Source organism: Antechinus flavipes, chromosome 1, assembly GCF_016432865.1.
Source record: "Antechinus flavipes isolate AdamAnt ecotype Samford, QLD, Australia chromosome 1, AdamAnt_v2, whole genome shotgun sequence".
Classification (NCBI taxonomy): Eukaryota; Metazoa; Chordata; class Mammalia; order Dasyuromorphia; family Dasyuridae; genus Antechinus; species Antechinus flavipes.
In genome coordinates this window covers 42,839,399-42,853,519 of record NC_067398.1, presented here as the reverse complement: position 1 = coordinate 42,853,519, position 14,121 = coordinate 42,839,399, and the positions used below count along the sequence as shown (strand labels likewise).

Below are 14,121 nucleotides of genomic sequence, written 5' to 3'. Positions count from 1 at the left end.
GATTTGAATTCAAATCCAGCTTCACACATTAACTAGCTATGTGGCCCTGGGAATGTCATTTAATCTTTTGCCTCAATTCACTCAACTATGAACTGGAGACAATAACAGAGTCTATTCCCCAGAGGATCAAATGAGATGATGATGATTATTATTTAGTACAATTCCTGACATAATATAAATATTGGCTATCATCATCATCATCACCATCATCATCATTCTTTGTTTTACATTCATCCTGTTTTTATGCATTCAAAAACATTATGTTGAGGTGTCCAAAGGATTTATCAGATTGCCCATGGGATCCATGACAAAAAAATAGTTAAAAATCTCTCTTCTAGTGGAACATTTCTAAAGGCAAGCAAAGTGGTATTAAATCACAATTTACCTACATTAAGATAGTGCCTAAGTGTACCACCATGGTACCTCATTTGAAGACTTGAATAAGACAGATAATTATCCTTCCAGGACACAGATTTTGCCTAATCTAATCCTGCTGTTTTATTAATCTACTGAATTATAATATATTACTAGTTGGATACATGCCTTGAAAATAAATATCTTCTTCCAATATGGCACAGAGGTGGCTGACCCTGAATTAATTCTTGAAGGCTTTGCCCATAGAATGAAAGCTCAGAAAGGTGCCCCACAGTGGAAAGAAGTCAGAGGAGGAGTCAGTGATAGACAGAACATCCTTCATCTGACGAACCCTCTTAGCAATGTTTGAAGAGTCATTATCTGCACCTATAAAATATACTTCATAGGACTGGTGAAAGGCTCACATGAGATAAAGCTTGTAAAGTGCTTTATGAGATAAGAAACACTAAAATTAGTTATTATTACCAGGTAGGAATTTGGGTCTGGAACTAATTTCTAAAAATTTCCTCACAGCCAACATTCTGGCAAGAGAAACATAAAGTACAAATAACCTAGACAAATGAAAATGAAAAGACACCACGAAGATAATGTAAAGTTCCACAAGAAATCAGGATGAAATCAAGTTAAAAAAAATGGGTTTCATGGGATTTTTGTCAGGATTGTTAGCTTCAATGGATCTCTGATATCTAGAAAAGACTTGGGGTCTCCCTAAGAGTAGAGACTCAATGATCAAGTAAAATTTCTACCCTATCCATTAAGAGAAAAATCATTTAGGAAGTCAAGTTCAATGAACAATTCCCTCCCCCACCAACTGCTGATCAGTTTGCAGCCTGTTCCACACCTGGTTCTTCCTGTAGTCCTGTTGTGAATGCCTTAACACCCTGTAGCACAGCCGGCAGATGTGTCTGAAGGGAGCATGTCGCTGATCTCCCAGCTCTTCCAAGCGGAGCATCGGTCCATCTCCACAGTCGGTAAATGGGGCCTGCAGTAGCTTGAAAATCTATAAAGTGTTTTAGAAAGGAAAGGAGGGTTCTCACCATCTTTGAAAAGTCATATTTTTCAAGATAGATAACAGAATTTAATGAGCCAAAAGCAACTGGGCACTTATTGAGTATAATATGCTCTACATTCAGTAGCTACATCACAAATATTTCATCTGTCCATTCATTCAACAAGTACTTATTCAGCTTGTTGACTGATTGGGGAAAGAGAGGCTTGAAATATCAAATCAAGAGACATTTATTATATGTGAAGGACTTAGTTAAGCACTAGGGAAAGGGCAAAATTAAAATGATGCATGGTTGATAATGCAAATAGCACAAAATCTTAATTTCCCAATATTCCATTTACTACCTGTAAGAAATTAACATTTTCTATAGGATACTATTTCTCCTTAATAACTCCCTATGATCATCACCTACAACAATTCATCAGTTCCCAGCCTAACCACTGAGTCAGGAATGATAATGATGGAATGTCTTGTGGTCTGGGGATTATAATGAGAGGCAGGGAGATTCATGAAGTGGTTGGGAGGAAAAATGATTTATAACTGAATATCTAATCTACCTCTTGTAAATCTATAAAGTCATTACTTAAATTTATTAGGAAACCTTAGCCCTAGAAATCAGTTGCCTTTAGGTCTGAACAAGTCTCTTGTGGGGGAATTGCACAAGGAACTCTATAGGAAGAATGATTCCATTCATTCTTTACAAACTCTCCCTTGTCATGGAGCCCAGCTGACCTGCTTGAGAATATTCTGTTCTCTCATCAGTTTCTGACGTTCTCTGTTAGGTTTGGAGAACACTACTTCAAGCACATCTTGACCCGAATTAGTTCCACCAGTGACAAAGTAAACTAGATCTTCAAGTAGCTTGGTCACAGATCTAGAGAAGAAACCAGAATCACATACTCTCAGAGTTGGAAGGAACTTGGAAAAACATTGAGTTAAACCCATATCTGAGTAGGAATCCCTTTCACATTATTGCTGATGAGTGGTTATCCCAACTCTGCTCCTCCAGTAAAAGGGAACCCATTAAAGCCTCCAAGGGAGTCTAGTTTATTTATGAAAAGCTCTTAGGGTTAGGGCGTTTTCCTTTATGTTAAGCTTCAATCTTTCTCTCTGACATTTCCAACCCCTTTTCTTAATTCTGTCCTCTGGGGCCAAGCAGAACAAGCTAAGACTTCTCCAACACAATAGATGTATTCAAATACTTCAATCCACGTGGCAACTTCATTTTGCAAACTATAACTTCCTCCAGAAAGCCAAAGACAATTATAAGTACATCAAATGTTTGAGGAGTATTTGAAATATCTTCTTCTTTCTTCTTCCACATCTTTTCCAGTCTAAACATTTCTAGTTCCTCTGGTAAGCTAAAAACCTTCAATGGCAAATATATTACATAATGAAATCAGGAAGCATTAAATAACCAAATTATGATGTGTGGTGTGTGTGTGTGTATCTATATCTATTTCTATTCTACCAATAAAGAGTTTATAGTCAGTTCTTTATTATAAACTTGATGTACAAATTATCAGCAACAAAATGACAATTTCTTCTTGGTCGTTAGTTTAGTAACCAAGCTCTTAATCAATAAATCTTCCCCCAAATAGAAGTTTTTCAGAACTGGGGGCAAAAAAAGATTACAAAACTAGGGATTTAGAATTGAAAGGAACTTCAGAAGACAATTAAATCTGTCTCATTTTACAGATGAAACTGAGGAACAGAGTTAAGTGACTTGTCCAATATCACAGAGTTGGGACTCAGGTCCTCTGGCTCCAAATCCACTTTCTATTCTACTCTGCTGCCTTTCATTCTGAAAATTAAAAGTTGAAATTACCAGTGATTTTAAGACTTCAAGGTGGCTCATGAGAAGAGATCACAAGTGCCTCATAACTGCATATTTTACCCTACTATAAAAGCCAGTGATTACAGAAAAAAGAAAATTTCTTCACTTCTTCATCCTTTTACCTTCTTTCATTCTGTGTGATAGTTCCCTTTTCCAGCTTGCCAGCTATTGATCCCAAAACCTTGCTTGCATCATTGGCAAAGTCTAAATCTCGAACCTCGGCAGGAGACACCGGAACTATGGCAAAAGCTTCCTTGTCTTCCTTCACAGGAGATGTGCCAATCTGAAAAATTCAAAGAAATCCAAGAAATGAAAGGGTTAAGAGGCCAGGCAATGGAATTCCAATTGGCTTAACTATATAAGGAGTGGAAATGGCAAAATTTTTCATGGTGCCTTATATTTAAATATCAATTGAAAATTCAATGGTCTTCAAGTTTATAAGCCAAACCATTGTTAGCAGCCAAAACTGTTCTTAAGACAGGCATGAAAATCCAGGTAATTGCATAAGCTTAAAGACCAGAAGCTAAACTAAATAGTTTTATTATTTCTACAGCTCTGAGCTTGCTTCATTTCAGTTCTCTCTGCAGAGAATTCTTTGGGAGAACTCTAGTTTGGCCATGTTCAAGTTGGTCATGAATCAACAAAACTTGACAGGTTGGTATGTTTCCCTTCTGGACACAATGAAACCTTTTTAATGGGGATCAACCAAAGACCCAGAGTCAGCAGCCAAGTTCCCAGACTTACTTTAAGCATCACTGGTTTTTCTTCTTCCTTGTCAATGGGGATATTTGTGCTGTGAACCCAGGTATTAGTGCACAGGTGTCTGAGCCTGACATAGGAGTTCCTAAAGGCAAACAAGAATTTTGCATTTGAGGGCATTTTAGGTCATTTTTTGTAATCATCATGTTCCAAAACATCCGAGCTGTCCCTTTCCTAAAAGTAAATACTCAAGAGATAATTGGTGGGTTTTATTTTTTATTTTTATTTTTTTTACTATTGTTTTTGGTAGATTTTTTTTTTTTGCCATATACATTGCAATATTTATTTTTTTTTAAAGCATCTAGTCTCACCAAGTGTTCAATATCTTTTAATTTAGGAAAATGGTTAATTTGTTTGGCCCAAACTTAAACAATCTTTTCAAATTCTTAGACCTGGCATATTAAAGTGATCAATACCTATGACAAGTATCCTAGCATCAACTTCTTAAATCCTATAGATTTTTTTTTAAATCAACAGAACTATATCTTCCCAAATTAAACATTTATTGAGTGAGTGATATGTTAAGCATAAATGTGGATGTAGGACATGGAAATACTAAAGGAATAGTCTCTGTTTTTAAGGAATTGAGTTAGCTGTACTAATAGGTAAAAATGATATTATAAGGTGATATTAAGAATCTGTTCCCCAGGGAAATTTTCTTTAAATATTTAAATGGATCTATCATTTTATTGATTGAGGAAGGAGGCAATTTCCAACCCAACCATACCTGCCCAGTATGTGTGAGTCTCACGCACATTTCTAAAACTTAGCAAACTTTCTCATCAGAAAGGTACCAATGTAGCACTAAAGCCATCTCTCTTTCTTGCTAGGGGACCCAGTCCTTAAATTCTCATTGTTATGTAATTTTTTGATGACATTCTTTATGCATTTTTAAATCTCTTGTTGGTTATTTGTTGCAGCCTGCTCATACCCACTTTGAATTTTTCCTCTATATAATATTCACATTTAGTTCTTTAGAAACAATGCTACTCTGGGTATCTCTTCCAAAGCACAACCCTAGACAAATGATCAAATGGATCTTTCTTTCATAGGTCTTTTTTTTATTGGTCAAGTACTCATCACCTCTGAACTGGTCCACAGTAATCCCCTCTTAGCCAATCCCTTCCCACCCCCAGTCTCTTCTCCATCTTACTGACTGATAAGTCTTCCTAATGTAGCTCTAATCACATTTTACCTCTGACCAAAAAGTTCCTACATTTCCCCATTGCTTGCCAAATAAAAAGCCTGATATCCGGGACCCCCCTGTAATTTGATTTCAGCTTTATCTCCCATTAATCTCCACAAAATAGACAATGCTCCAGATAATGTGAAAGAGTTTTTCATTTTGGGCCCCTCTTCATTCTTTTACTGATGGCTGAAACATCTTCTTCCAACCATATCAACTTACTGAGGTTCCATCTTTTTTTTCCAACATTCATATGAAATGTCACATCTCTAGGAATCCTTCTGGATTCCCCTTTTTTGTCAAAAGTGACTGCTCACTCCTTGGATCACTGACAGTCTTTATCATTAGTCTATCAGGTTCTAAGGGACTTAAACTTAACTTTGTAACATCTTCAATTCTTAAATTCATTTGTTCTGCACATAGCTGGTATTTTCTAACCTTTTATGCTTAATGTGTGAAGAAAAATAGGACTCTCCCAATATACCTCTTTCTCCCAAAAAACACAACAAAATTAAAATCTTATAATCAGTATATTCATCAGCATCCTTAGTACAATCCACTGAGCCATTCAGCACTTCCAACACACCATTACCAACACTATTTTCTTTCCTATTATTTCTTCATTTGGTCAGCAGCACCCAATCAGAAAGGGGGAAGGAAGATGAGAATAAAAACCACAAACACTGAAAAGAATCAACTTGAATTAGTTTCATATGTTTTCTTGTCCATGGTACCTCATAATTAGGCCCTTTAGATTCCTATTTGATTACATGTTTGAGGTGTGATTACTGAACATTTATATGAAGGTAGAGAGGACAAAGACCTGGACTGAAAATCAGAAAAAGTAAGTTTCCGATCTGAGCTCTGACATGATTTCTTATATGACTTCAAGGAAGTCACTTCTTCCATCTTGGACTTAGCTTCCTTGTCTGTAAAAGAAGGAGGCTGTACTAGAGAACTATTAAGGTCTCTTCTGACTCAAAATCTATGGCCCTTTCTTCCAAAGGACAAAGGGTTCCAGAGCTTGACTCCTCCAAATACTGGCTACTTAATGTAAAACTGGCCTTTCCTAGGAATATCTGGCTGTACAGTTTTTCTTTCTACAACAGTGGTTGGTTTAAGAGATGACAAAACAATGCAGTTGTCAGATCACTGGACTGGATATGAGAGACCTGAGCTCTTGATCTTTTACTATTTGATATTGGTCAGATTACAATTTTTCCTTGTCTATAAAAACAGAAATGATATAGTCTTCCTGCCTCCCTCAAAGGGCTACTGAGAAAAGACAAATGAGAGAATATATAGGGAAGCAGTATGTAAATTTGGAAGTTCTACACCAACTTACAGGAAAGAGGCACCACTATTAAATTTGGTTCCAAATCCTGACTCCTAAAAGGAAGGGTTTTTCTTTCATACCTTGGAACAAGGCTATCACCCCCTCGCAAAGTGGTAGGATCTAGCTCAAAGATGGAGGAGATATCGTTTCCTTCAGGCACGGAGACCAGGGAATACGCCATCTTTTCTTGGGCATTTCGTAGCCTGCTTCGTGATGTGTCCTGATCAGAGTCCATCTGAGGAAGAAAATTCATGAGAAAGTCAGAGACGTGATTTGCCAAAGGCCACATGTACTAAAAGCATCCTCTAAGCCGAGAAGAATATCAGGTACCAAGAAGAATGACTCTGAATGCCAAGGGCTGGCAGAAACTACACCTCTGTTTCAAAAAGGTCATAAAAGTTGACAATTAGCACTTTGGCCAAAAAAGTTATGCAATGCTTTTAAATCACCCTTGGTTGGATAAACACTTCTGGTGTTCCATGAAAGTAATTCCACTGGTGATAAAAAAAGGAATTTAGTTCCTTTAACAAAACCAGCCAGAAATCTAAAAGCATTTAAGAGGTCCAATTCATCTGAGAATTTTGTTCTGAGTGGTGGTCCACATCTATCCTATTAAAGGAACCATCTACTTTTTACAGAAGAAATATTCCAACTAAAAGTAATTCCAATGCGCCTATGACAAATGTTCTTTCGAGAAGGTTCAGATTCTAATTCATCCACTCACTTTGTGTGTGATTTGGGGCAATTCATTCATTAACCTTTCTAGATATGAGTTATTATTCTACTTGCAACATGAAGGAGTTAAATTCAAGGGCTTCTAAGATATCATTCTATGTACTAGTCAACATTATAAAATCAGATGGGTCCATTTATCCAGAATCAAATGTCTGAAATAATTTAAGGCTGCCACGGCCTTGTGCTGAAACATTACAAACCTGGGTTAGCAAGAAGCCAAAAATTTCTGAGAACAAAGGATATTGAACAACCTGGGCTTTTTGGAGAAGTTATAAAATCTCCTCTTAAGGAAGTCTTTCAAAAATAGATCAGATGCCCATCTACCTGAGTTATTTCAAATTTTAAAGCAAATCTTGACAAGAAGCTTGGTTTTTCAAGATCCTTTTTATTCCTGTGATTCTATATGGATGGGCTCGAGTTCCCCCTGCTAGTGAAGCATAAGAAAAATGCCTTAACAGCAGTTTCAGTTATTTGGTGACAAACTCCAACTAGAAATAACAGGTTTTTCAGTTTTCCTAATCCTTTTGTCTTGGACAGAACCTTTGTCCTCCAACAACAAAGAAAACAAACAAGTTAAAAGATCTTCACAACAAAGGAGCCAGATTCCTCCTTTGAGGCTCAATATCTTTTGGGGCAGGCTCCCCAAGGTTTGCCTTTTTCATTAAACATCAGTTTTAAGCATTTTCTTCAGTATTTAAGCATTCTACCACCACTATCCCTGAGACATACTCAATATCTAAAACTTGTCACTTCTTCCTCCTCATTTTCTCCCTCATACTTTTTAGTGGCCAACTGAACCGAACCCCAGTTGGTCTATGTTGTAGAAACCATACATAGTCCAGAACCCACAACAGAGTATGAAAATGTCAAGCAGGCAGGACTGATCCTGACTGGATGGAGTCTGTTATAGCTCACATAACCTGCAAAGCATTCCACACATCCTTTCAGACCCAAACTCTGCAACGGCCACTAAACAGAGGAATATGGCCAAGCCGTGGCCTGGTGACTAAAACTTCAGAGAAACATATGAGAAGGTCAAAGAGAACCTGAGGTTGAAAGAAGGCAGCTCTGTCCAGATCTTAGCTACTCATACTTTCCTGACATCTTGGTCCAAAGTAAGGCAAATTAGATCATAGCCATGTTGTTGTGCAGGCTACTTTTGCCATCTAGTGGGCAAATAGCAGAAATCAATAGGATCAACCCTAAACACTAAAAGCTTTCCCATTTCTCTTTTTTAAATGAATGTTCGAAAGGTACCCTTAAATAAATAACATCAATCACTAAGGGAAAGGCAGTGCATTCAATAAGAAATTAACAGGGGGAAAAGTTAAGAGCAAAAGTAAAACAGAGTAAAATATTTTTACACCTGTCATTTCCCAACTTTTCTATTTTTCTGCTAATGGGACCCAAGTTAGCAGAAAAGTGAGTTAAGGGGTGAGCATATTAGCAATACAGGCAACTTCCTGAGGGAGGAACAGGGATTGATGCCTCATGGTGGTGGCAGTGAGCTATATCATTCTCAAAGCCCTCATGTTATCCTTCTCATACCGCAGCTACAGTTTTGAGTAATGTCCAAAATAATGAAACTGTGAATTCTACATAAGTATATCCATAGCCAATGTCACAGACACTCTCATCCTAACTCTGAAAAGAAGATAATTCTCAGTTACCAATGCCAGGATTTTCTGCCTCAGATCAACTACCCCTATAATTCAAACTTTAACTAAAATAACTTACAAGTATAATCGTGAAACCAGTTAGTAATACTTTATAAAATCATAATGAATGGGCAACATCAAGATTTTTTAAAAGCGGAATTAAGCATATTTTAGAAACTAGAGACTAGTAAACTTGATATCGATCCCAGAAAATTTCTAAAAATAAATCATTAAATATAGTTCCAATCACTTACATGGAGAAAAGGTGATCACTAAGAATTAGCATGGGACTATTCCCATAACATCATATATTTAGAAGAGTATGTGTGTGTGTGTGTGTGTGTGTGTGTGTGTGTGTGTGTATGTGTATATATATATATATATATATTTGTGAGACTTAATTTGCATAAAGTATGTTTGCTTATTTATTAGACTGAGTCATGCTGTATCTTTTGTTGGACCTAACATTAGTAATGCTTAGTGCACATATGGATTCATGGACTGTTGAATCAACAACTCCCTCCCCCCCCCCTTAACCTATGTTAAGAATCTATAGTTCACAGGATTGAAATCATCAGTAAAATAAAAAGATTTAAGGATTTTAGTTAGCTACAAGCTTAAAGAATAAACAATAATTTATAGCTATTTTAAAAAAATGTAACAGAAATCATCTTTTTTTAATGGAACTATAATTACTACTACATGTTTTCTTAATCATACCACATCAAGAATAATATTTTTAGCTATAGGAACCAAAATTAAAGAAAGGCAATGGTAAGCTAAAGAACATGCCAAGGTAGGTAACTGGGATGGTGAGAAGTTTACAAACCACACTATATAAAATAATGGCTGAAATAATTAAAGTTGTTCAATACAGAATTGTAAAAAATTAATTTAGGGGATGTATAGCAATTCTTGCCATATGTATCTGAAGTGTCATCATATACAAGAGGCATTAAATAATATGTGTAGTCACATAAGGCAGAAGAATTGGGACCAATGCTTAAGAAATTAGAGGGGAAATTTTATCTAATCTATCAAGCATTGGTCCCAAATTCTACCTTATATAGAAGGATGGCTTAAAAGTACTTTGGAAAAGCAAATGAATGTAACTGGCATTTTATTATAATGTAAATATAAAATCAACAGGAAACATCATTTCATGGAATATTTTGTCATGCCATCTTACCAGTGCTTATGGTAAAAAAAAAAATACTATGAAGATAACTAAAGCTTATGTAAGAACTTTCTAAGAAAAACAGGGCAATAACTTTCACTTCAAATAAACATATGCCTTGATGATCAATGACTGCAATATAAAAATGATTACAGTAAAGGATGGTGAAAAGTACAATGGAAAACATGACCTGTATTTGAGAGCTCAAGAATCTAAATCCTCATGTACTGTTCAGAATCCTCATGCCTCTATATATGTTCTTTCAAAACAGAGATGATAAGCACTGAGTCTGTCAAACACCAGAAGGAATAAAGAAACTGAATCAATATTTGTAGGCAATAAACTGATCAATGATGTGAAAATCACAGGAGAATATGTTATTTGTTTGTAGTTAGTCCATTAGGCAGTTAGATCAATGTTCAGAATCTTTGTAAAGAAAAAGATACTGTAAGAAATTGTAACAACTTTAAAATGACCTATTCAAACAAATTATTGATGTTGAAAAAATAGGAAATGGAAAAAGACAGAGATATTGACCCTGATGGCTAGAAAGTTAGGGAAGTTTGCGATACTCTGATATAGTAGATAACCTGTAGCAATCAAGACTGCACAGAAGGAATGAGAGGAGGAAAGGGGGAACCTAAGCTCTCCAAGGCATGATCTATGGTCACATGTCAAGATATCTCTCAAGTAGATGGAAGGGAAATGAAGAATAATTATAGCCAGACCTGGATACCTGGATACAAACCAATGAGAACAGTCACTTATAGAAATCAAAAGGTGAAGAGGTAAAAAAGGAGCGGTAGTTCCTAATCCAGACAACAAATCCACTAGCTAGAAGGTGGTCAAAAAGTGTAGTGTAACTGGGATCAGGTCTAGATGTAAGAAATAAATTTAATTCTCTTTAATGAGATCTCTGATTATTCACATCAGCTTCATCATCCACTCATGGAAAACAAAGTGGATTAAAAATGCCTATTGTCCAAATACTGATATGTAGATGGATATTCAGGTCAGGGAGGCATTACAGGTAAGTTCATCTGCCCGACCGAGGTATATCAGATGGACAGTAAGACACAATAAAATGGGCTACATTAGAATGAGCAGAACTGCATTTGAGAAACTGGGTGATGCTTTTAATGATCCTGAGCTTGTCCCTCAAATCAGTCTTGCTAACAAAAATGGTTCACCAGCAATGCTGCATGGTTATAAATTATAGGATACTTGCTCCCCAAACAATCAATTGTAGGTGACTTAAAATGAAATGGAGAGACATATGACAAATGCATGTAAAAGGCATCAAGTCTATTTGTAATTGTGATCCAATTATAATTGAAATTGCACAAGAAGCAGCATAAAAGACTTCAAAGAGGAAATGATGATTGGAAAAATTGATGGGAGTGTGAAGAATGACAAATGGATATTTCTAGCACTATCATAGTTATCTTCCAAATGGATAAGACCTAGAGGAAAAACCTTTAGCATAGTAAGCAGATCCTCTCTGTAGGGAGCTAAGGGAGTAAGTACATGAAAAGGTGTAATGTCTGGGCCAGCACTCTGGAGGATCTTGGGACCAGCCTTGGTTTTAGTGGAGGAGTGAAGTAGGCAGGATAGTCACCAGGAGGATGGCCAAAGATGGAATGTCTCATTTCCAGTCCTCTTAGCCCTTAAATACATCAGTATGATTACATCATTACAGCACATTAAGTATGTGTGAACGAGAGAACCATTACATCACCATACTAAGTACAAAGTATATGTGAACTAGAGAACCATTATCTCATCAATAACACTGAGTTAACACCCTGCTGTATCTGCTTCAAGTATATTTTTCTCAGAATCCCCCAATATCTGCAAAAACGTTCCCACAAGATGAGAAGAGAAGCATAATCTCCATTGATAAAGGGAGCATTTGCATCATTGAATTCACAGATTCAGTAAAGTATGGTGTAAGTGGGAATATTATTGTAGGACTTCCTTTCATTTAAGAGTTGGGCTAGATGACCATTGAGATCCCTTAAATACCATGATTTCAGAAAGTAATAAAGTAGCCATAAAGGAAGCCACTGTTTCTTTCAGCAATAAGCATTTTCTAAGAAACCCTAAAAAAAAAAACAAATCAACATTCCCCAAGCTATTAGGCTAATTATAATGTGGCTGCAACTTGTTCAAGTTACATTTTTTTCCCTCTTTCTCAAAGCTATAAGGACCAAAATCCACCTTCCCCAGACCCATTCCCCCAAAAAGGATTTAACACTCCTTATCACTTAAAACTTTCCAATCCTTCTTAGCAAACAACACTTAATAGCTATTTGAAGTAATTGTACCCAAATACCACAGTCATTTGGAAATATCATCTATACTAGAAACAAAGCATCAATTTGCAACACTATGACTAAACTGAAACAAAGAGCAAGAATAGTTATCCATTTCCAGGCAACAGAAGGCATATTCTTAAAACTGAAGAATATCAATTGGATTATCAGGTGTGTTTTGGCTAACAGGACAACTTCAAAGTCAAAAGGACACTAATTCCAAAACCAAAACCAGTGGTAGGTATTTTGCCATATCACCATCTTGCATCCATTTCCTAATCCATATAATGAGCACATAGGATTCAAGCTACAGAATACATGGTCAGTCTCTTCTCGAAGAATTCATGACTTTTTTTTTTTTCTAAGAGAGATAGCAAGATACTTTGATTAACCAGACTGAAATAAAATCGTGAGCAATAGTGTCCACTATGACCTTCTGAAGAATACTAAGTCTAGCCAGGGGACAGATATCAGATCTAAATTTTCCCTTTCATTCAGGTCCAGATTGTCCATTTCCTAAAAATCACATCCTACAGATTCAGAAAACCTGAGTTAGTTCCAGGGCTTATGGTCATGCCCTCCTAGATGAAGACAAGAAGTGGCTCTTGCCCATACTTACTGAGGATTGAAACTCCAGGCACTCTTCCTCATAGTCAGGGTCTACCTGATGAAAAAGAATCATTAGGAAGTTTAAAAATCCATCACTTTCTCAGGCTCATGGTCCTACTTTTACAAGGCTTCAATGCCTGCAAACAATATTAGAAAAACAAGGAACCTCTTTCTTCCCTTCTACAAAACCAGCATGCCACAACTACAACACACACAAAATACACGAGCACAACACACACATCACAAGTGACTTCTTGCCAAGTAGTTGGTGCTGAGGTCTGGACAGAAAGAATGCAACTAACTGAAGGACTATCATAGTGATAGTCTGACTCAGACAAAGGTCTGATAGAAATCTAACCAAATCTTCAGAAAGTAATTCTAAGAAATCCCTTTTTACTAGAATTTAATCTATAATCCCTTCCAGCAAGAGCTATCTTTATTCTGATACACTTTCTCTTGGCAAACCATTGTAATCAAAATTCTACACAGCCAGTTAGAAATTCCTTAGAGTCATATTTGAAATTTCAAAGTAGGCTTTTAAATTCTCAACTCTTAAATATTTGTTTAAAGAGAAAAAGAATCATAGAATAAATCACTCAAGTTTCAGACCTCCTAAAGAGCTCGGAACTTTTAAGTTCTACATTCTTCAGGTCTGTCGAAGCAGAATGATGATTCACCCCTTGTCAATAACACCAATGCACAAGTCAACAGAAATCTTCTGACATGCTTCATGGAGCTACTATGAATAAATCTCAACATCTGCCACACTGCAGGAAGTCTCCTTAATTTAATGTATAAATTAAAAAGCAAATTCCTTTTGTCCTTCACTATTAAATCTTGCCTTTAAAACTCATTAAAAAGTCATTTGAGCTGAAGTCATTTTCCTAAAATTTGACTTCTATTTTCTAAAAAAAGTCAACTTCATCTCTATCCTCTCAATGCACCAAATGACCAGGTTTCTTTATTTGAAACCAAAAAGATTTAGAAGGTACTTTCAATTTTTTTTTTCTTGCAGGAGACTTTACCAAAATTATACTGGCTCTCATAAACTGATATAGACTTATAAATTTTCTACTTTCACATTTCTGGCATACTCATGTCATGTATCTACGTATAAGTCAACTC

At 36.2% G+C, this 14,121-nt stretch overlaps 1 protein-coding gene across 10 annotated transcripts in view; it reads right to left on the bottom strand.

Annotated features, from left to right (window-relative positions):
• ITPR1 (inositol 1,4,5-trisphosphate receptor type 1) overlaps window positions 1-14,121 on the bottom strand; it is a 390,069-nt gene that overhangs the window by 204,247 nt on the left and 171,701 nt on the right. For 7 of the 10 annotated variants that reach the window (XM_051981182.1, XM_051981188.1, XM_051981197.1 and 4 more), the window contains exons 12-17: window positions 13,007-13,051; window positions 6,583-6,737; window positions 3,966-4,065; window positions 3,344-3,504; window positions 2,117-2,258; window positions 1,217-1,375 (exon numbers count right to left, since the gene is read on the bottom strand). In XM_051981182.1, the coding sequence (XP_051837142.1) occupies window positions 1,217-1,375; window positions 2,117-2,258; window positions 3,344-3,504; window positions 3,966-4,065; window positions 6,583-6,737; window positions 13,007-13,051 (762 nt within the window). The remainder of the gene's footprint in view (window positions 1-1,216; window positions 1,376-2,116; window positions 2,259-3,343; window positions 3,505-3,965; window positions 4,066-6,582; window positions 6,738-13,006; window positions 13,052-14,121) is intronic. The other 3 variants (XM_051981214.1, XM_051981246.1, XM_051981254.1) reach the window with 1 other exon arrangement.